Raw genomic sequence first — 21100 nt, 5'->3', positions numbered from 1 at the left:
TTATATATATATGGAAACTGAGGCATAGAAGCGTTGGTTAACTTCCCCTCATGGTCATACAGCTAGTAGATTGCAAAACTAGGGTTGAACTCTATACCCCTATACCCTGACTCCAGAATCCATGCTTTTAATCAGTATACAATACTATGTAATACCTTTCTGGTGAGCATATAATATGCAAGGCACCATACAAAAATGGTACCAAAACATGATCATTGCCCTCAAGGAGGAAAATGTAGTAGGGAGAACCGATATTTATACAGCTAGTAGAAGGCAGAATATAAAAAGCACTATTAATAGAAGTGTTTAGATTATTGGAGCTGAAGAGATTAAGAAATTATGAGGTCATAGTGTTGGGAAGGTCATCAACGTGGATGTTAAAATTATAGATGATTATAACAGAGAACTGAAAGATCAGTAGTGGAAGTATAAAAGGGAGAGCTGCAGAGTAGGCAATCAGAAAGTGGAGTATTTCTGTTACAATTTCAGAAGTTGAGTAGATCAGGATGCTAATAATGTCCAGAGTCTGGTCATGGGGGTGGGGTGACTACATTGGAATAGAGACAAAGGTCCCTGAAGTTGAATCACAATGAGGTCAGAGTGTTGGATGATGGAAGAACTTAGGGTGGAGAGAATGCCTGTGATCCAAATGACAAAGTCTTCCTATATGTGGTGGAATGACTGGGAGGCTGGTCCATGGCCAAACAGGGAGGGAAGGAATAGAAGGTGGTAAAACCAAGTGCCATGAGTCTCTTGACTGCCATGAGTCTCCAAACAATAGGTTTTACTCATGATGGTGGGGGAAAAGTAGTCTGGAGACAACCATGTGGGAGTGAGGAGACCCTTTATAGCCCTGAAGTATGTAGGATACAGAAGGATGAGCTGCCTCTACTAAATGTAAATGAAGGAGAAGTCGTGTCCTCAGGAGTAAGATGGGTCAGGGACCATAAGGAAATATCATAAGCTTTAGTGTAACCCTCAGTGAAGAGGAAATGACAGAAATTTACCAGTTAGGCATGTGTTATGTAACCAGAGATCTAGAAGACACAGTGGAAACTCGGGGGAAAGAGCAGTGGAAGAAGAAAGTAATGAACAGTACAGAGAGGGGATCACAGAAATGAAGATTAAACATATTAGCTTCCATTTGAGGCAATAACTAAGGATGACATGAATGTGAGAGCAGGAAGCATTAGTGTGAAGGTAAAAGTGTCTCGGACAAATAGAGGACTTGGGTTACCAGTGTAGAAGGCTGGCAGTCTATATAAAACATAAGAGAATCATTCACAAGAGAGCAGGCACTCTTGAAGGAGCTGAGAAGGGCAGAGCTGAATAGGGTAGAGCTGAAAATATGAAAGAATTTAGATCAGTGGGGTCCTAGAGCTGTGGCTGTAGATTTCAAGGGTGAAAGAAGGGCATGTTAATGTTTGGACAGGGAGGGGGAGTACACTGAAGATAATAGCTACTGAATGACCCAAAAGTAAAACTAACCAGCCTTAAGCTTCCAAATGGAGCTTCTCTAAAGTCTTAAGTCAGGTGCAAGTTGGGGCTTGAGTTAAGTGTTACATAGGTATCTGGAGGATGTTTCATGAAAATATGAAATCCTTATAAAGAATGAGCTCATGACAAAATTCTTTGGGGCCATTTTAATAAATCAAATGTTCTGGGAAATGATCTGTTTGTTATGACTAACGCTTTTAGTAAAAACTGGTAGAAACCTAGTCAAGGCCTTAGGATTTCAAAATTGCAATGATTAAATGTCTGTATGCCCCCCATTCCAGAATTGAATTAAATCCAATCTACATTTACTTGTGTATATTTCAGCTTTTAAATGGAAATGTAAATTGAGTTCTTCTCCTCAAGCAGTCAATTCAGTGATGGAGGCTGAGGAGGAGGAGTGTAGAATCAGTCACATAGGAGGTTTGACATTATTTTACCTCTAAAAAATGCCTACATGGACCAAATAACCATTTGTCAAATTAATTTTTCCACTGATTATTTTTATTAACCTCATACAGGATATAACCAGCATCTAAATGCTCAGTAACTTGTGTATGGTAAGATCAGCTGCAGTTGGAGGCCACAGTGGTTAATTCTGAGAAGTTTAGTACCATTCCGACCATACAGGCAAATGTTCTTCAAAAATTAGTCTTGTCAAAAAGCCAGGATATGCAAAAAGGCCGTATTTACCAAAAGGCTTTGAGGAGAATTCTTGGAACAGAAGTCAGATGGAGAGAGGGGTAAGTTGCATTTCGGCTGAAGGAAGATGTGTGGTTTCTCTGACCATTTCACAAAGAACACATCATTTCTCCCCTGAAAACTGTAGCCCTTTGGCTGAACAAGGGAAGCTTAAAGAAGGCCTAAAGAGAAATACTAGGACTCTAACCTGATTCATATTATCACATGATATCTCCCTCACCTGGGATACAGGGGCGAGGTTAAACACACTAGAGCATAAAACCCTTGGGTGCTATTCGTTCTTGTTTACATACCCATAGCCTGGGCCTAGGGATAGCTCTGCAGTGACTAAGAGGTAAGCTCCTAGGGAGAGCAAGCTCTGGCTGACAATTGGGTTTTCTAACATGGGAATAGAAGAAGACATAAAAATGTGGGGGTTTTTTTTCATCTAACTGTTCCCAGTACAGAACTAATATACACCATAAACTTCCTTTCATCATAGAATGTCCTAGCCCTTCTCCAAAATAATGAAATATTACTATATTCTATAATTCCAATTATAGAGCTTGCCAGCTTCAAGCAAGTCTGATTTAGTAAAGTTTTACTCTACTTGCAAAATAATTTCATAATGAAAGTAGAGTTCTATTTTCTTTATTCTGTATGCTTGGACTGTACTTCTCGCAATGAAAAAAGTTAAATCTAAAAGAATATCCACATTGTTCATTTGTGAAAATTGTTTAAACTATTGGATGTCCTATTAATACGTCTCTGAAAAAAATTGATATCCACAGCCCATTAATCCTCACTCTGTGAACACTTAAAATGTTAGTAAAGTGGTTAATACAAGATGTGTCTCCTTCAAGCAGTAATACCTTACAAATCTGGTCCTTTAGGCTACCATTTAATGGACCTGTGCTCTTAACCTGTAATTACATTTTAAAAACATGCAGTTGTGGTGTTTTGTGGGGTTTTTTTTCTGACATTTATTTGGGACATTTTTATGCTATAACTTCGTATGGGAATATTTCCATTTCCTTACAGTAAGATCTTGGAGATAGTATATATTTTTAAAATATCTTATAGGGCTTCCCTGGTGGCACAGTGGTTGAGAATCCGCCTGCCGATGCAGGAGACACGGGTTCGTGCCCTGGTCGGGGAAGATCCCACATGCCGCGGAGCGGCTGGGCCCGTGAGCCATAGCCGCTGAGCCTGCGCATCCGGAGCCTGTGCTCCGCAACGGAGAGGCCACAGCAGTGAGAGGCCCCCGTACCACCAAAAAAAAAATAAAATAAAATAAAAATAAAATATCTTATAGCACATACCCTATTTGCACTTCAGAGAAAGAAAATATTACTCAGAGTACAAGGGTAATTCAAGGCTTCTTTGCCCTCAGCCAAACAAAAGGGCAAAAACAAACAAACAAAACCCCTATTGTCCTAAATTTACCTTCAGATAAATTTAATTACTGCATAGATGGTAGTAGTCTGATTTCTGAAAAGCTAAACGGTAAAGTACCATGTTCTACTGAAATATGGAAAAATAGATAACCTAAATTCCTTTAATATGTTTGTTTTCCTGTCCTTGAGTCAGTTTCACCCTTGTCTTTGACATACCACTAACATTCATAACAAAAGGAAAGCAGGGAAGACTAATATATACCACAAGACAAATCTCTAGTGCTCCAATCATTACATTTGCACCTGTTATTATTTTATTTTGTTAATGGTGTAAGCAATTGGATAAAACTCAGAGAACAGTAATTTCATTGAGGGCATTGACTTAAATGAGTCCAGAAGAATTTTCAGTTTGATAAAAATGAAAACCTTTTTGACTCCCAGGGGTATGAAAGCTGATCTTGGCACCTTAGGGAGAAATTCATAAAGAAAATAGCCAGCTATATTCTGGCCAGTTCTATTTTTTGAGCACCAGTTGGCACTGGGGAGAGTACAAACAATAGTCTCTAGATTTTGTCTACTTTCATGATTTGCTTCTTCTGAAGCTATAAGCAGGAACATGTGGTCAAGTAAAGTGTGGCTATGTGTACAATTTATACAACCGAACTGTGTACACCCCCATTTAACTGTAAGGAAATTGTGGGGAAGATACTTGCTGGATGGTCCATGGCTTGTTAGGAACCGGGCCACACAGCAGGAGGTGAGAGGCGGGCGAGCGAGGGAAGCTTCATCTGCTGCTCCCCATCCCTCCCCATTGCTCACATTACCGCCTGAATCACCCACCCCTGTCCGGTCCATGGAAAAATTGCCTTCCATGAAACAGGTCCATCGTGCCAAAAAGGTTGTGGACCGCTGCCATAGAGGATGTTAAAAAAAAATATTTTGATCCAATAAAAATATAAAAATAATTTTTGCTGAAGAAAACACTGAACCTAAATCCCCATTCTTCTCCATAAGCAAAACACCCTCAATTTATAGGAACACCTGCTGATTCACAGGATTTGGTCTCAGACAAAACCTTTGGGATAGGGTCAGGGCAGAAGGTAGGTAGAAATGCATCTTTGCAAACCCTACAAAAATCTTGAATAAAAATCCACCTCTTCTGGGGCTTCCCTGGTGATGCAGTGGTTGAGAATCTGCCTGCCAATGCAGGGGACACGGGTTCGAGCCCTGGTCTAGGAGGATCCCACATGCCGTGGAGCAACTAAGCCTGTGCCACAACTACTGAGCCTGCGCGTCTGAAGCCTGTGCTCTGCAACAAGAGAGGCCACGATAGTGAGAGGCCCATGCACCGCGATGAAGAGTGGCCCCCGCTTGCCACAACTAGAGAAAGCCCTCACACAGAAACCAAGACCCAACACAGCAAAAATAAACAAATAAATAAATAAAAGAATCACTTATTTTTAAAAAATCCACCTCTTCACAGATATCCTCTTGTGGCAGAATGATTTAGTTGGTTTGTATAATAATGTAATAATTACATAAAATATAATAATGGTAGAGTTATTTAGTTGGTTTACATATTTATGCAGCGATTACCTGACAATAAGATTATCTTGCTTCATAAAACACAGGGGAATTCTCAAGTGCATAACAAAGTTTTTGTTTATTTGGGTCTAGATAGCATTTTATTTTATTTTATTTATTTTTGGCTGCGTTGGGTCTTCCTTGTGGTGCACGGGCTTCTCATTGTGGTGGCTTCTCTTGTTGAAGAGCACGGCCTCTAGGCGCATGGGCTTCAGTAGTTGTGGCACATGGGCTCAGTAGTTGTGGCTCGAATGCTCTAGAGAGCAGGCTCAGTAGTTGTGGCACATGGACTTAGTTGCTCTGCGGCATGTGGGATCTTCCTGGACCGGGGCTCAAACCCATGTCCCCTGCATTGGCAGGCGGATTCCCAACCACTGTGCCACCAGGGAAGCCCTAGATAACATTTTAATCTTCCTTTTGAAACCAGCTAAGCGAGCCAGACTTATCTGTGCCAGAAAGACTCATGAATCTGAATTTAGGGTTTATTCATTGCATGTGATCATTACAAGGGAATTCCTTTTCTCAACCCACTGTACAACCTGATGACACAGCATTTTTCAATTCCAATTTTATAAAAGAAAGGCCCAGCAGAGGGCACGTTAAGCATTTTTATTACTAAACACCTTGGTACTTGTCTCAAGGATATTTAAACAGTAACATGCTATATTGGCATCTGAAGTAAAATTTCCAATGTCTTCTGACACCATATGGCAACTCTTTCAATTAAGAGAACACCAAGATACTCAGTCAAGTTCAGCCAAATAGATTTAAATAAAACAAAAATCAATCTAATTGATTACTTTAAAACCGAGCACCTTGAAGATGTGAATAAATTCCCAGAATGAGTAAAACCAGTGAGTTCATAGATCCTCTTTAGTGGTTACATGCTCATGGGAGTAAGGCGATATACAGAATATAAATATGCTAAGTTACGCCACTAATTTAATTACCTGCATGCAGCTAGTTCACTGACAGTGTTTAAATCTCAGGCTAACTTTCTGTGATCACTCAAACTACTTCAGAGTCACCTCTTATGTGTCTGAAGGGAACACCTGCATAAAACATAAGATGAAAATGTGCTGAAAAATGCATTTCAAAGCCAACTCCAAGTGTCTTTGATAATCTGCTCTTTTGTATTATCTACATCCCTGCTTCCCATCTACTAGTATCTATAACTGAGATCTGACTCCTTTCTTAGGGGACTAATAAACAATGACCCTGAGAAAACTACACCTTCAGTATAATAATTCTGGTGTGTATCTAGCTTTAGGTGGAAAATGAAATTCAACTCAAAAAATTAAAAAGTTGATTTCAATATCTGAAGGAGAAAGCCTGGAAGGCAAGAATATTGTTTACATTTTAAGAATATAATTCTTCTAATAAGAGAAAGATCATCAGAGCTTTGGTAAATGGCTACTACTTTAAGCATGAATGCCCTCTATTCCTAAATACTTGACAAACTGCAATGAACTAGAAAGTTGCCTATTGCAAGACACCATTTCCCTTACATTTTTCTCCACCTTTTTTCTGCCTACACATCTAAAATGTTACTCAACTCAGCTGTTTATTTTCCCATCACAGCGTTTAAACTCTTGCTCTTCCCCCTCTTTCTATTTTAATAACCCTTTGCCACAGTTAGCATCATATACGTTTACATGATACCAAAATAAATAAAAGATACTAGTTGAACAAGGCAACTGAATGTTCCACTTTTAAACAATTGTTTTGGTATTATGTAGGTAAGCCTGACTCTTGAATATGTCCTAATATCTATATCTGTATCTATGTTCTCTTCCAAAATTACTTTATGCACTTGAAACAATTCTTCCTATTTGCAAGTGCCAGCCCTGTCTTCTGCCGTCATTATATTTAATAATTGAAATGGTAAAAATTTAGCTTCTGTAGCCTACGTAATTCAAGGGGATTTCAATTAGTGCCTTGGTTAAATCCAATACAAAAAAATAAGGCGTTTATGGATAAAATAGAATCCATCTAAAGAGGGGATTCTTAGGCTGGGGTCCTCAGAGATGCACAGATAGGTCATACAAGGTCTTTATGCAGCTGAAGTATTCTTTTTTATTTGCTTATTATTTATTTTTTATTTTTGGCTGCGTTAGGTCTTCGTTGCTGCGCGTGGGCTTCCTCTAGTTGCGGTGATCAGGGGCTACTCTTGTTTACAGTGTGTGGGCTTCTCATTGCAGTGGAGCACGGGTTCTAGGTACATGGGCTTCAGTAGTTGTGGCTCGAGGGCTCTAGAGTGCAGGCTCAGTAGTTGTGGCATATGGGCTTAGTTGCTCTGTGGCATGTGGGATCTTCCTGGATCAGGGCTCGAACCTGTGTCCCCTGCATTGGCAGGTGGATTCTTAACCACTGCACCACCAGGGAAGTTGTTATGCAATTTTATTACATGTTTAGGTTCATGTGATCACCACTGCAGTCAAGATTCAGAACAGTTCCATCACCACATTGTTCCCTCATGTGGGCCGTTTATACTGACACACAACTCCACCCCATACCCTCTCCTTGGCTCTGGGCAACCACTAATCTGTTCTTCATTACTACAGTTTTTCATCTCAAAGATGTTATATAAATGGGATCATACTGTATGTAATTTTGGGGGATTGGCTTTTTTCACTCAGTAAAATTCTCTGGAGATTCCTCCAGATCATTGCATATATTCATAGTTCATTCCTTTTCATTGATGAGTAATATTCCATGGTATGGATGTATCACAATTTGTTAACCATTCACCTATTGAAGAGCATTTGGGCTGTTTCCAGTTTCTGGCAATTATTAATGAAGCTACTATAAACATTCATATATATGTGTTTTAGTGAATATAATTTTTCATTTATCTAAGATAGAGGTCCATGACTGATATTGCTGAGTCATATGGTAGTTACATGTTTAGTTTTATAAGAAACTGACAGACTGTTTTCCAAATTGGCTATACCATTTTACATTTCTCACCAACAGTGTATGTGTGTGTGATCCAGTTCCTCCACATTATCACCATCATTTGGTGTGATCACTTTTTTTTAGCCATTCTGATAGGTATGCAGTGATATCACATTGTGGTTTTAATTAACATTTCCCTAATGGCTAATAATGTTGAACATCTTTTCATGTGCTTATCTACCATGTGTATACTATTCTCTTTGGTGAAATGTCTGTTCTTGTCCCAGAAAAAAATAGCATCCCAAATAGGAATGGGTTTTTTTACATAGGAATTTGAGTAATATCAGTGGATAACACAGTTTTACAAAAGAAAGAAATGCTGTTCAACCAGGATTTTTTTATTGGCTATCTGCTAAGACAGAAGCCATAACATTAATTCTTATTTAACCCAGTGAAGGTGTTTCTGTGGAGAATCTGGAAAATAGAATCCAGGAACAATGCTTGGCTTTTTGATAACTTGACTGTAGAGAGAATTGAGAGAACACAAATGAATGAAGAGATAAGAGAGCTTTTGGTAAGTATTAGATTCCGTCATGAACACGTTTTCTAGAGAGTACCAGTAGTGCAGATATTTTATATCCTTGGTATGCTTTTGATATATTTAAATATCATTTGTGGCCTTGTTTTACGGGTCATAGTTGTATACTCACCCAGATAGAGAGCTGTCTACTTCAGCTCAGGCAGGGTAACAGAATTACCTGCAGGCAGAACTATTACTTTCCTCCAAGAAGAGCTTAAATCAAAAACCTGCAATGATTATCCACTGCCTAATAAATCAAGACCAAATTCCTAAATACCTTTTCAAGGTCACCGAAACCCTAACCTACCTTTTCTGCCCTATCTCCTGCTACTCCTCCTCTTGTGCTCTCAACAAACTGAAATAATGTTTCCTAAATCCCCTCTGCTCTTTCCTGACTCTGAGCTTTTGTTTCTGCTATATCCTTTACTGAAATATCTTCTCTCACCATTGGTACCTATAAAAATCCCACCTATCCCTCAAGGCCCTGCTCAGACAGACGTTGCTTTCTCCATGAAATCTCCCCTAATTTCTTAACTCAAAAGTAAACATTCCCACCTCTATACTCACACAGGACTTTGTACCCCTTCCCAGCACCTATCTCTCTGAGCACTCTTTTGTTTAAATGCCCTGCCATTGCAATAACATGGATGAATCTCAAATGCATTTTACTAAGTGAAAGAAGTCAGACACAAAAAAACTACATACTGAGTGATTCCATTTATATGACATTCTAGAAAAGTCAAAACCATAGGGACAGAAAACAGATGAAGGGTTGCCAAGGGTTAAGGAGGTGGAGGGCTTTGACTATAAAGGCATAGTATGTGGAATTTTGGGGGTGATGAAACTGTTCTATATCTTGATAGTGGTAGTGGCTACATGACTATATATTGAATATTTGTCAAAATTTATGGAACTGTACACTAAAAAAAGAAGTTTATTGTATATACATTATACCTTAACAAACACAGTGGAAAAAAATTCATACCAGCTAGCCAGCAAACTAACCAGCCTGCCCTCCAGTTCTTGCCATCCACTTACTGTTTTTCAAATGTACTCTAATGTGCCAGGCTAAGAGCAGGGGCTACAAAGAAGAAAAATACATGGTCCCTCCTCTCAAGGAACTCAGTCTCTGACGGAGGAGATATGTAAGTAAATAAATGCAGCATAGCATGGAAGCTACTATATATAATACACATATATGTCAGACACAGTGGAGGTATAAAGGAGACAGTGGTCAGATGGACCTAGATTGTTGAGATTCTAGCCATCAAAGCTTAGAAATTTCTGTTCTGTCCAACATACAGTGAGAAATGACATAATCATAGATATGTTTTTGAAAGTATAAATGGCAGTAATATGAAGGATGACTTGGAGTGAGGGAGAGACTAAAAGCAGGGGAAGTCAATTAGAAGGCTATTTACAATAATCTGAGAGAAAATTAATATCACTTCTCTTCCCCATTAGTAGGCAATTGAGATTAGACTAGGCTTTCAACTAAAGCTTGTATTGCTTATAATCTAGATTCGCATAGGCAAAAACAAAGAGAGGGCTCACAAAATTTTCCTTGGTACAATTTACCCCCAGTAGACTAAGATACTAAATGGAGGGACCTTGTTGCAACTATCATAAGACTTTGTAGATATTAGAAGCTCTAAAAAATGTTTATTATTCTAATGAATAAATTAGAGAATGTGTGAATTTTCTTTTAAATCACTGAAACTCCAAAAGAGAAAATTATAAGTCCTGTATGCCCAGTGATGCTTATTGCTTATCATTTTGTATGTCGGACAGCCCAGAGGGTCGAGGTTAGTAAAAAACATTTTTTTCCTAAATTCAAATACTGACTGCAGTTATCAGGTGGGATTAGTGTAGCACATTTTTTTTCCCAGAAAGTCTGTTTCTTCTTTGCTTGTTCACTGCTACATAACACAACTTGCAGTGACAGGGCTAAGATTCTGTTAAAAAAAAAAAAAGGCTGGATAACAGCAGGCGTTATAAATCTACTTTGTTCCAGTATACTACCCTTAAGCAATTGACTGTTCCACCTGTCTCAGAACTTGAAAACCTCTGCTGAAAATGCCTTATGAGGGGCATAACTGAAGGCACTGGTTCTTGGAATGTGTTCTTGGAATGTGTGTGCTGAAAAGTTTTCATCCTGCCTTGAATCCAAACAAACAGAAGGTCCTAAAAGCAGCAGGGTGTTGAGCCCTAAACACCTTGTAGGGCCCAAACGTATGCTCTCATCGGGTCTCTAAACACCTCAAACATCACCGCCTCAGCAAAACGAAGACATTTAATGAACTGGTGGGATTATTGAAGGTAAAGTTGACAAACTCTTCCTCAAACAAACAGGAGCTTCAGGCTTTCAATGTCTGCTCCCTCTCTCTTTTTTCCCCCCACAAAAAGCAAACATTGCTGAGCCACTTCATTGCCTCTGCTAAAAGGCTTTCTGTGGCTCCAGAGCTGACAGCATCTAGAATATTAAGCATTTGTTGACTTCTGTGTCCAAACTAGTTCGTTCTGAAGGACCTGAAGTATACTGATCCTATCTGCACACAAAGTTACATAGAGACAACTTAGAAAAGAGTATACCCACCCTCTGCTAATCGGAAGATTAGCAGCTAAGGGAGAAGTGATTTTATGGATTCCTGAGTGTGCTGTGGTTCAGTGGATCTGGACATTTTCTCCTTTTGATGATTCCATTAGTGTTGTTTCTCATTAAAGTTCCTATACTTTATACTGCATGATTTGTGGTGAAATCAAACCAAAGTAATTTTTGTAACCATAAAATACGCTTTTGGGATTTTTTGTTTTTTTGTTTTTTAATTTATTTACTTTATTTATTTTTATTTTTGGCTGCATTGGATCTTTGTTGCTGTGCGTGGGCTTCCTCTAGTTGCGGTGAGCAGGGGCTACTCTTCATTGTGGTGCGTGGGCTTCTCATTGCAGTGGCTTCTCTTGTTTCAGAGCACAGGCTCCAGGCAGGCGGGCTTCAGTAGTTGCAGCATGTGGGCTCAGTAGTTGTGGCTCACGGGCTCTAGAGCACAGGCTCAGTAGTTGTGGCGCACAGGCTTAGTTGCTCCGCGGCATGTGGGATCTTCCCGGACCAGGACTCAAACCCATGTCCCCTGCATTGGCAGACGGAGTCTTCACCACTGCACCACCAGGGAAGCCCATAAAGTACCCTATTGTTGAAGGCCTGCTTGTCTCTTGCCCATTTCCTGAGACCAACATAACTATGGCACATCTAATTCTGGTGTAACAGAACTTAATTACTATGTGAATCATGAATGGGAGGCCAGCTAATTTCAGTTGTCTTAACTGTGTGCTAGTACCTGGTCACTTATTGCCAGATACTTGTTTACTCCAAGTTTTTGATCGATTTTGAGCCTTGGCCGGCAGCAACTAACCCTAATGCATATAGTTGGCAGCTGTGAATTTTTGACGTTGCCCCTTGGAATACAAAGGCTGCCTTTGCCCACACTTAGGCTGACTTTAGCTTCTAAAGAGTAAACCCTGGGACTTCTCGAGTGGTACAGTGGTTAGGAACCTGCCTGCCAATGTAGGGGACACAGGTTCAATCCCTGGTCCGGGAAGATCCCACATGCCACAGAGCAACTAAGCCTGTGCGCCACAACTACTGAGGCTGTGCTCTAGAGCCCGTGAGCCACAACTACTGAGCCCACATGCTGCAACTACTGAAGCCCGCCCGCCTGGAGCCTGTGCTCTGCAACAAGAGAAGCCACTGCAATGAGAAGCCCACGCACCGCAATGAAGAGTAGCCCCTGCTCGCCATAACTAGAGGAAGCCCACGCACAGCAACAAAGACCCAACACAGCCAAAAAATAAATAAAATTTTTAAAAATAATAAATAAAATAAAGTTTCTACTCTAAAAAAAAAAGAGTATACCTTGGCCTCAGTAGGTGATTGTGATTATGTGCTACAATATAACTATGTTTATTCTTTTTTATGATATTTAATTAATTTTATTTATTTATTTATTTAACCCATGTCCCCTGCATTGGCAGGTGGATTCTTAACCACTGCTCCACCAAGGAAGCCCACTATGTTTATTCTTAAACTGCTTTTCAGAAGCCCCAGCTTTACTAGGAATTATCAAATTAGGCTCCTATTAGAAAGGAATCCCATTCTGTCTGTAGGCTAAAAAAAAGCTTACTGCCCATGTGCATTTTAAAGAACTTAACCCCTCCCTAATTTAGTAAACTGATCTTATCCATGTCTGTGAGGCCCACTCCCTTCTACAGCGATTCTGTCATTTGTCCTAGGCAGTGGCAAAATCATAGATATTTATTTTACCTAACTAGCTGATTTGGTAGGCTTTAATCTGAAGGAACACTAAGTGGTTCAAAATATATCTGCACAATTTTTCATTATTATTATCCCTATTTTGTAGCTGAGAAAGAAGAAAGAGAAACTTCCTTGGTGTCACATAACCAGTCAATGGAAAAGTTAAAAATAACAACAGAGACTGGAATGAGGGAGTTCTGTGGCTCTAGTCTACTGAGTAGCACAAATGGATTGGAAGTAAACCTCAAATATGTGGCCATATCTGTAGGGCACAATTCATTAAAAACATTTTTTCCTATTTTCCCCAAGCAATTGTTTTTCTTTCTTTTAATATACATAAATCTCTTGTGGACACAGATTTAATTATTTGGAAGTCTTCATCTTACTAGAAACCTAAAAAAAAAAAAAAAAAAAAAGGAGAGAGGAGACTGCATGAGAACAGATTAATTTCCCAAGTAGGTTGTCCTGATAGTGCAGACGAGGGTAAAAATCACTCATGTCCATCTTTCCCTCCAAGCACCTCCCCTGCCCAACTTTCCCCTGGAGCCATTGCTACCCTCCCATGCCTTGGGCCTTTCCCCACTCTTACCCCTTTTTAGCAATCTGGGATCCCCTCAATCATCTCCCCAAACTCAAGATAGCTAATCTGATCCCTCAATAGCAATCAACTTGACACAGCTTAAATTTTCTGCATTATCCTTATCAGTACAATTCCTTTCTGTACCAGTTTTCATCAGTGGACAGAAAACACCCTTTCCACACATAACACATATTCAGGCATTCCACTCCACACATGCATGGGAGCTAGTGTGTACAACTGAAGATGTAGACATAAATGTGGAATAAATGGTGATGAAGCACTTGACAAAATGTACCTTCATAATCTCTGTTATCTAGGATTTACAGGGCTGCTCAGCAAGAAATCAGGGCACCCTGGTAAGGGGTTCTTTGGTTAAATGTGTTACCATATCTGGTTGAAAAACACCGAATCTTTCCACCTTGTAATAATATCCTCACTAGGTGTGGAGAGGTAGTACAGCAGAGTGAAAATGGTATAGAATTTGGAGTCCGATATACTCCCATGTGAATTCCAACTCTGCCACTTACTAGCTGTGTGCCCTTTGGCAAGATACTTCACCTTTCTGAGCCTCATTTTCCTCATCTGAAAATAATGGGCTTTTATTACTTGTAAGAATCAAATGATATAATTAATACATGTGCAGTGTCTGGCACATAGTAAGTTCTCAATAAATATGTTTCCTTTCTACTTTGGAAGGTAGTTTTATAAGGAGTGGAATGTTGCATAAGGAGAAGAGTGTAGTTTTGTACTAAGATGTTGGGTCAAATTCTAATCCAATCATTAGGTTGTTCCCTAATGGGTGCCCTCAGCAAGTTACTTAACCTGAGCTCGCGTTGCTTCTTCTGTAAGATGTAGCATATAATACTTATCTCATGGGTGTAAAGTATCTGGCCCCTAGCAGGTTCTCAATGGTAGCTATTTCTGTTACAGGTATAAGACTGTTCTTAGTTTCAGATATAGCACACCTACTGTTGTAAAGCCCCTCTCTGAAATTCTGTCTTTTCTTCGAGTGCATGAAATCTTTGTTTAAAAAAATCCCCTGTTTTCTAATGGTTGTATACCCACTTGAGCTGACTGAGGTGTACCTGCATTTGCAAGTAACAGTATAGTATTTGAAAGTATGCTGCAGCATCACATTTGTGGCTTTCTGTTCTGTTTTGTTTGGCTGCTCTCTCTCTCCACACCACCATCATCTTCTTCTTGCTATCCAAGGGGCAACTGCCTCAGGTGGAAATTTGTTGCCATTCATTCTCTACACCTATATTGTCCAGCTGTGTGGCCACATCATCGCTTTGATGCCAGGACACTAGTTGTCTCAGATGGTGCTTTACCATTTATTTAATGGTAAGAAGCCAGATGTGGTGTCTCATTTCCTGCAGACATATTAGAGGCTGAACGCTATGGCCCATCTCTGCACCGCCGCAGAAACTCAGTATGGTCGGAAACTTAATTGGCCATGGTGGTACCCTGCTGTTGCTTCTGCAGGATGCTGCTCTGTTTACCAGTTCATCATTAGATAGTGCACTGCTTACGGCAGCTTTCAGTTCAGTGTTGCTGATATAAATATTTGGCAAGGCTAGCCTTTGTGGTACAATTTGAGGAATTCAAAAAGCCTCCTGGCCCAAATATATCTCTGTCGCTGGTCACAGTGCCTGAAATGCATGCAAGAAACATTTCACATGAACTTAACTTCTTGGGTATAAGGCAATGTCAGAATGCAAATACCACTCTCTAGAGGGAAGATACTGAGTCATTATTGACTATTAATACTCAGAGTCAGAAGTGTATTGGAATCCTGATTCTGTTACTAGCTATATGAGCTTAGGGCGTTGCTAATTCTCTCTGAGCCAGTTTCCTCTTCTGAAAATGGGGATAATAATGGATGGTTGTGAGAATTTAATGAGATAATGCATGCAAAGAACATAGTAAATGCTCAATGAACAAGAGCTGTTATTAGCCTTAGGGACAGCAGGGCCCTGAAGGAATACATTTAGGACTGGTAAATTTGGTTTGAGGGTCAGGAATAAGGTGAAGTCCGGTACCAGGAAACTGCTCAAAGCAAAGGCCCTGGTGGAGTGGTGATATTACAGCTGGGGAATAGCATGGAAACTCTGAGGACCTGGGGTTGGAAGAGTTGGGCGGGAGGAAGAGGAAAGACTGAAGCAAAATCACACTGCATTTCCATGAACCTTCCAATAAGAAAAGCGCAGTACTACTCAGGATGCGATGCTTTGTGAGGTAGTAAGCTCTGACACTGGGAGTGTTCAAGCAGGGACTGAGTGCTGGCCACCCTCAGGATACTCAGGGCTTCTCAAACTTGTATTTGCATACAAATCACCTGGGAATCTTGTTTAAATGCAGGTTCTGATCCAGCAAGTCTGGGTGGGACCTGAGATTCTTCACTTCTCATGAGCTTGCTGACAGTGCTGATGATCCTGATCAACAGATCTCATCCTTAGTAGCAAGGCTCTGTTGCGGTTTGAAGAGAAATCACAGTGAGACAGAGGGATATGGTTAGGGAAAGCCAGAGAGTTACCCAGACAAGGCTCCATAAAGTAGGAGCACTCTGATGCAGTCATGTTCTACGGTCTAGTTCTTAGCTTTGTAAGCTTTGATATTTGATTGGTAGTATAAGCAGAGCCTGGGCTCCTGGAGACTGACTCACAATTAACCAAATTCACGAGACCAGTATATAAGCCAGAATGCCAACTGATTAATTTATAATGAGAAGTATAACTTCCAGTGGAACAGATACTAGTGTTTGCTGATCAGAGAATTACCTCCCTGTAGGCATATTTACAGGAGGAGCTAAATGATGAAAAGAATGTTGCTTGGTGAGGAGGAACTCATAGCAAGGGGAGTTCATAGGATAATTTTAATGGTTCATGTCATCAAGCTATGATAGTCTGGTACCTTCATCTCCACTACTGGTCTAGACTTCCAGAATAGTGCTGAGGGTGTTAGCCTCCGTATCAGTCTCTCTGCCTCCTGTCTTGCCCTCATATAATCCAGATGATCTATGTAAGCCTAGGTTTGATAATATCATTTGTTTGATCCACTGATTTCAATATAAATTCACAACCTAAACTCATCATTACAAAAAGTTTAAAATATATAGAAAAGTTGAAAAATATTACAGCGAGCACCTATATACCCACCATCTAGATTCAACAATTGTTATCATTTTGCCATATTTACTTTATGTATCTCTGTGTGCACATGTGCGTTGAGCCCACACTCTTTAGCATAGATTTCTAAACTCTTCATGTTCTGGCTTATCCACTTGACCTGCTTCACTCCCCTTGGCTCCCCCTTTGCTCCCCCAGACATGCCTAACTATTGAATGTTAGTTCCCTGAATGTTCGCTGGTGTTCTCATGTATTGCCTATTGCCTATGCCTGAATATCCTTACTTTCTTTTTTCTTGATTAGCTCTATTTGATCGTAAAGAGAGCCACGCCCATGTTGCCATAGCACCCTCTACTCTTCTCAGTGATAACACGTATTACACTATACTGTTATTGTGTGTTTGCCTCTTTGACTTTCCTACTAAACTATGAACTCCTTGAGGGCAGGGACTGTTTCATTTGTCCCTGTATACCTGCACCTCTCAAGTGTCTTGCGCTTAGTAGGTGTTCAGTAATCAGAAAATCCAACTGCCTGCCCGACAGTTCTACCTAGTTACATCATGGTTACCTTGAATTCAACTTGTCTAAACTGAACTCATTTCTCCTCCTACCCACTCTACACATTTAAAACCCTCCTCCTAATTAAATGCCATTCAGTCTTGCAAGCCAAAAGCTTCAGAGCAATCCCTAACTCTTCCCTCTCATTCATCCTCCAAACAAGTCCTGTTGATTCTATATCCAAAATACATTACCAATCTGTCCATTTCTCTTTATCTCCACTACCAATTTAGTCCAAGCCACCTTCATTTCTCACCTGGAGCACTGCCAACAATCCTGTATCTGGGCTCCCTGCTTCTACTCTTGTCTCTTCCAATTTTTTATTCACAGAGAAGCATAATGATCACTAAAATTCAGATGTGATTTTATTACTCCCTGCTTAAACCCTGATTATATTACTCCTTCCTTTTGGATTAAGTCCAAACTCCTTAGCTTTACCCAAAAGACTCTCAAGAACTGACCCCTTTGTCTCTCTATAACGTTATCTCTTGTACTCTGGGTTCCAAACACTTGGTGTTTATAGAGCCTGTAGTACTTGTTGTTTCTCAACATTTTCAGTTTCATGCCTCAGTGCCTTTTCTTGTATTATTCTCTGTCTAGAAAGGTTAACACTCTCAAAGTCAGCACAGGTGTAACCTCCTCTGGGAAGCTTTTTCTTACTTCCCAGTCTGGGTTAGTTCCTCTTCTCTAACACCCACTACTGCCCTATGCATACCTCTAGTGTAGCTCTTATAGTATACACATCAGCACTATCTCTCTCTATATATATATTACAATTATCAGCTTGTTTGTCTCATCAAAGGTAATTTATGAGCTTTTTTGGGGGGTACGCGGGCCTTTCACTGTTGTGGCCTCTCCTGCTGGGGAGCACAGGCTCCGGATGCACAGGCTCTGTGGCCATGGCTCACGGGCCCAGCTGCTCTGCAGCACGTGGGATCTTCCCGGACTGGGGCACGAACCTGTGTCCCCTGCATCGGCAGGCGGACTCTCAACCACTGCGCCACCAGGGGAGCCCGATTTATGAGCTTTTTGAGAGCAGAGTTAATGTCTTATTTTGTTTTAACCCAATGCTTAGCCCATGATTGGCATATAGTAGATTACAATAAATATTTAAGAAAAAATGAATATTAACAAATGTCTCTCCAAACTTCATTTTTGTAAATACCTTATAAAAGATCTCTTTTCTTTTAAACACATTGTTTATTCAAAGTACAACATAGTTGATTATCATGCAGGTTTTATATGTATATATTTTCTGCCTCACTGTGCAGCATGTGGGATCTTGGTTCCCCAACCAGGGATCAAACCCACACCCCCCGCATTGGAAGTGCGGAGTCTTAACCACTGGACTGCCAGGGAAGTCCCAGTCATGCAGGTAATACTGATTGAATATTGAGTGTTCTTCACCAGCAATTTCAGACAATTTCTGGAACTGTCGTTGCCGTGTGCGGGCTTCTCATTGTGGTGGCTTCTCTTGTTGTGGAGCACGGGCTGTAGGCGCGCGGGCTTCAGTAGTTGTGGCTCGTGGGGTTGGCTGCCCCACGACATGTAGCATCTTCCCGGACCGGGGCTCGAACCTGAATCCCCTGCATTGGCAGGAAGATTCTTAACCACTGCGCCACCAGGGAAGACCCCTGTTACCCTTTTAAAAGGCGGATCCCGCAGTGTCCTTTCCTCCCTCCCAGCCGCCTCCACCCTCAGTCGGCTGGGCGGAGCTTCACGCTAAAGCCCCAGAGCCCGACGCGGCCAAGGCAGTAGCGGAGAGGACTGGAGCCCTGAAGAGCTGCATCTGCGGCAACATCTCCAGCGACGTTACTTGCCTGTGGGCTTCGACCCAGCCCGCCGCGCGTGCCAGTCTCTCCCCGCCCCCTCCCCACCTGGCGCGCACCTTGCCAAGGCCGGGGTCCCGCCGAGAGCCGGGAAGGCGCGTGCCAGGGGCCCTAGGGAACCGCAGAGCGCGCGCGCCATGGGGCCGCCGCCCGGGGCCGGGGGCTCCTGCCGCGGTGGCTGCGGCTTTTCCCGATTGCTGGCCTGGTGCTTCCTGCTGGCTCTGAGTCCGCAAGCCCCCGGTTCCCGGGGAGCCGAAGCAGTGTGGACTGCGTACCTCAACGTGTCCTGGCGGGTTCCGCACACCGGAGTGAACCGCACCGTGTGGGAGCTGAGCGAGGAGGGCGTGTATGGCCAGGATTCGCCGCTCGAGCCAGTGGCTGGGGTCCTGGTACCGCCCGACGGACCAGGGGCGCTGAACGCCTGTAACCCGCACACGAATTTCACGGTGCCCACGGTCCCGGGGGACTGGGGCAGCAGCGTGCAAGTCTCTTGGTTGGCCCTCATCCAGCGCGGCGGGGGTTGCACCTTCGCAGACAAGATCCATCTGGCTTACGAGAGAGGGGCGTCTGGAGCCGTCATCTTTAACTTCCCGGGGACCCGCAATGAGGTCATCCCCATGTCTCACCCGGGTGAGTGCCGCTACCGAATTGCGCGCCATCAAACCCCTGCTAAGGCCATTTCCCCTTATTTTCCTCAGTGTACTCTTCCCCCTATCCCCTTGCTCCGAAGGAAAACGAGTGTCCTTTCTGTCCCCATCGAGTGAGGGCAGGGTCCTCTCTTCCCTGGGATTCACCTTGCGTCGGGGGGTTGGGCGGAAAAATCCTTAGAATTTGCCTCTCTGGTGGAAAAGGGTAAAAACAGAGTGAGGAGGCTGGCAACTAGAGAAGGACTGTTTGGGCTCTTTGCGTCGTCTTTTCCTGCTGTTTCACGAGGGTGGTTTGCATTGGATTAATTGGTTGGTGGTGGGCATTGGATTTGAAATGACTGGGAAGAAGCCTACCCGAGAAGCCTGCCTGGAAATCCCTTCCTCAGTCTTGTCCTGATTAACAACAGCCTCAGGCCCGCAGCAGATTTTTTCCCCTCCTCTCTCACTGTTTTCTCTGCATGTTTCCTAGTATCAGGTACAAGATTGTGTTACTGTGCCCTGTTAACCTCATTCCAGTTTTGGTGGAAACTTTGCTCAGCTGTCGGGTTCTTCTCTGCCCAGGGGTCTCAGGTCCCAAGTGATTTTTGGTATCAGTGCTTTCCTTTGCATTTGAAAAAATCTGATTTACGATATCGAGTGGCAAAACAGGTGATTAGTGTTATTAAAAACGAAGAGGTTTCTGCATGAGGCTAGCAAAGGCCTAGACTTTGGAAAATGTAACCCAGGTAGGTCTTAAATTTGTGCAGATGAGGTGAATTACTGTTTCTCCCTCTTCATTTATCCTTCCAGAAAACTTCTTCCTATTTGTGATTAGGTATCCATACCATATGTACATAGTGATCCTAGGCCCCAAAAGACAAAGAAAAAATATTTGGGGAGAAAAAGGCAGACACGTAATAGTAATAGCAGTATACCATAGTTGTTGAGAGCTGGGCCTCAAGTCAGACCTTGGTTAAATTACGGCTCCATTGCTTACTAGTCCTGTGACCTTGAGCAACTTATTTGAAGTCTAGCCTGGATTCCCTCCTCAATCAAATGGGAAAGAACTAAGAATGAACCACTCCCACAGGTTTGCCTTGAGGATGAAATGAAATAACGACGGAAAAGGGTTTAACACATCATCCTTCTCTGTAAAGGTTAGGTGGTAGGATCAGCTTTTCAGAGTTGTTGGAGAGATGAATCTGCTTGTTTAGCTACTGGAGATTCTGTGTTTTTCCTAAAACAGTATGTCGGGCCCTGCCTAGAGAGCACTTGCACTGCGTGGCTGGGTGGTATAATGGAAAGAGCACTGAACTGGAATTTAGGAGATTTTAGCTCTTTTAGTCCCTTCTCTGCCACTACCAGCTTCACAACCTTGTACAAGTTATTCACTGGTCAAATGATAGTATAGAGGCAGAAAGGAGGAGGAAGCCAGGT

At 41.9% G+C, this 21100-nt stretch overlaps 1 protein-coding gene across 2 annotated transcripts in view; it reads left to right on the top strand.

Moving 5' to 3' along the window:
- Nucleotides 1–21100, top strand: part of RNF128 (ring finger protein 128) — a 98520-nt gene that overhangs the window by 21404 nt on the left and 56016 nt on the right. Inside the window, exon 1 of one of the 2 annotated variants that reach the window (XM_059051365.2) lies at nucleotides 18910–19667. The exons of the other annotated variant lie outside the window; for it this stretch is intronic. Within the exon in view, the coding sequence (XP_058907348.1) occupies nucleotides 19175–19667 (493 nt within the window). The 5' untranslated portion in view covers nucleotides 18910–19174. Of the gene's footprint in view, nucleotides 1–18909; nucleotides 19668–21100 lie in introns of those variants that run through there. 2 annotated transcript variants of the gene reach the window in all.

The sequence above is a fragment of the Kogia breviceps genome, chromosome X, assembly GCF_026419965.1.
Source record: "Kogia breviceps isolate mKogBre1 chromosome X, mKogBre1 haplotype 1, whole genome shotgun sequence".
Classification (NCBI taxonomy): domain Eukaryota; kingdom Metazoa; phylum Chordata; class Mammalia; order Artiodactyla; family Physeteridae; genus Kogia; species Kogia breviceps.
This window is presented reverse-complemented; position numbering and strand designations above follow the sequence as displayed.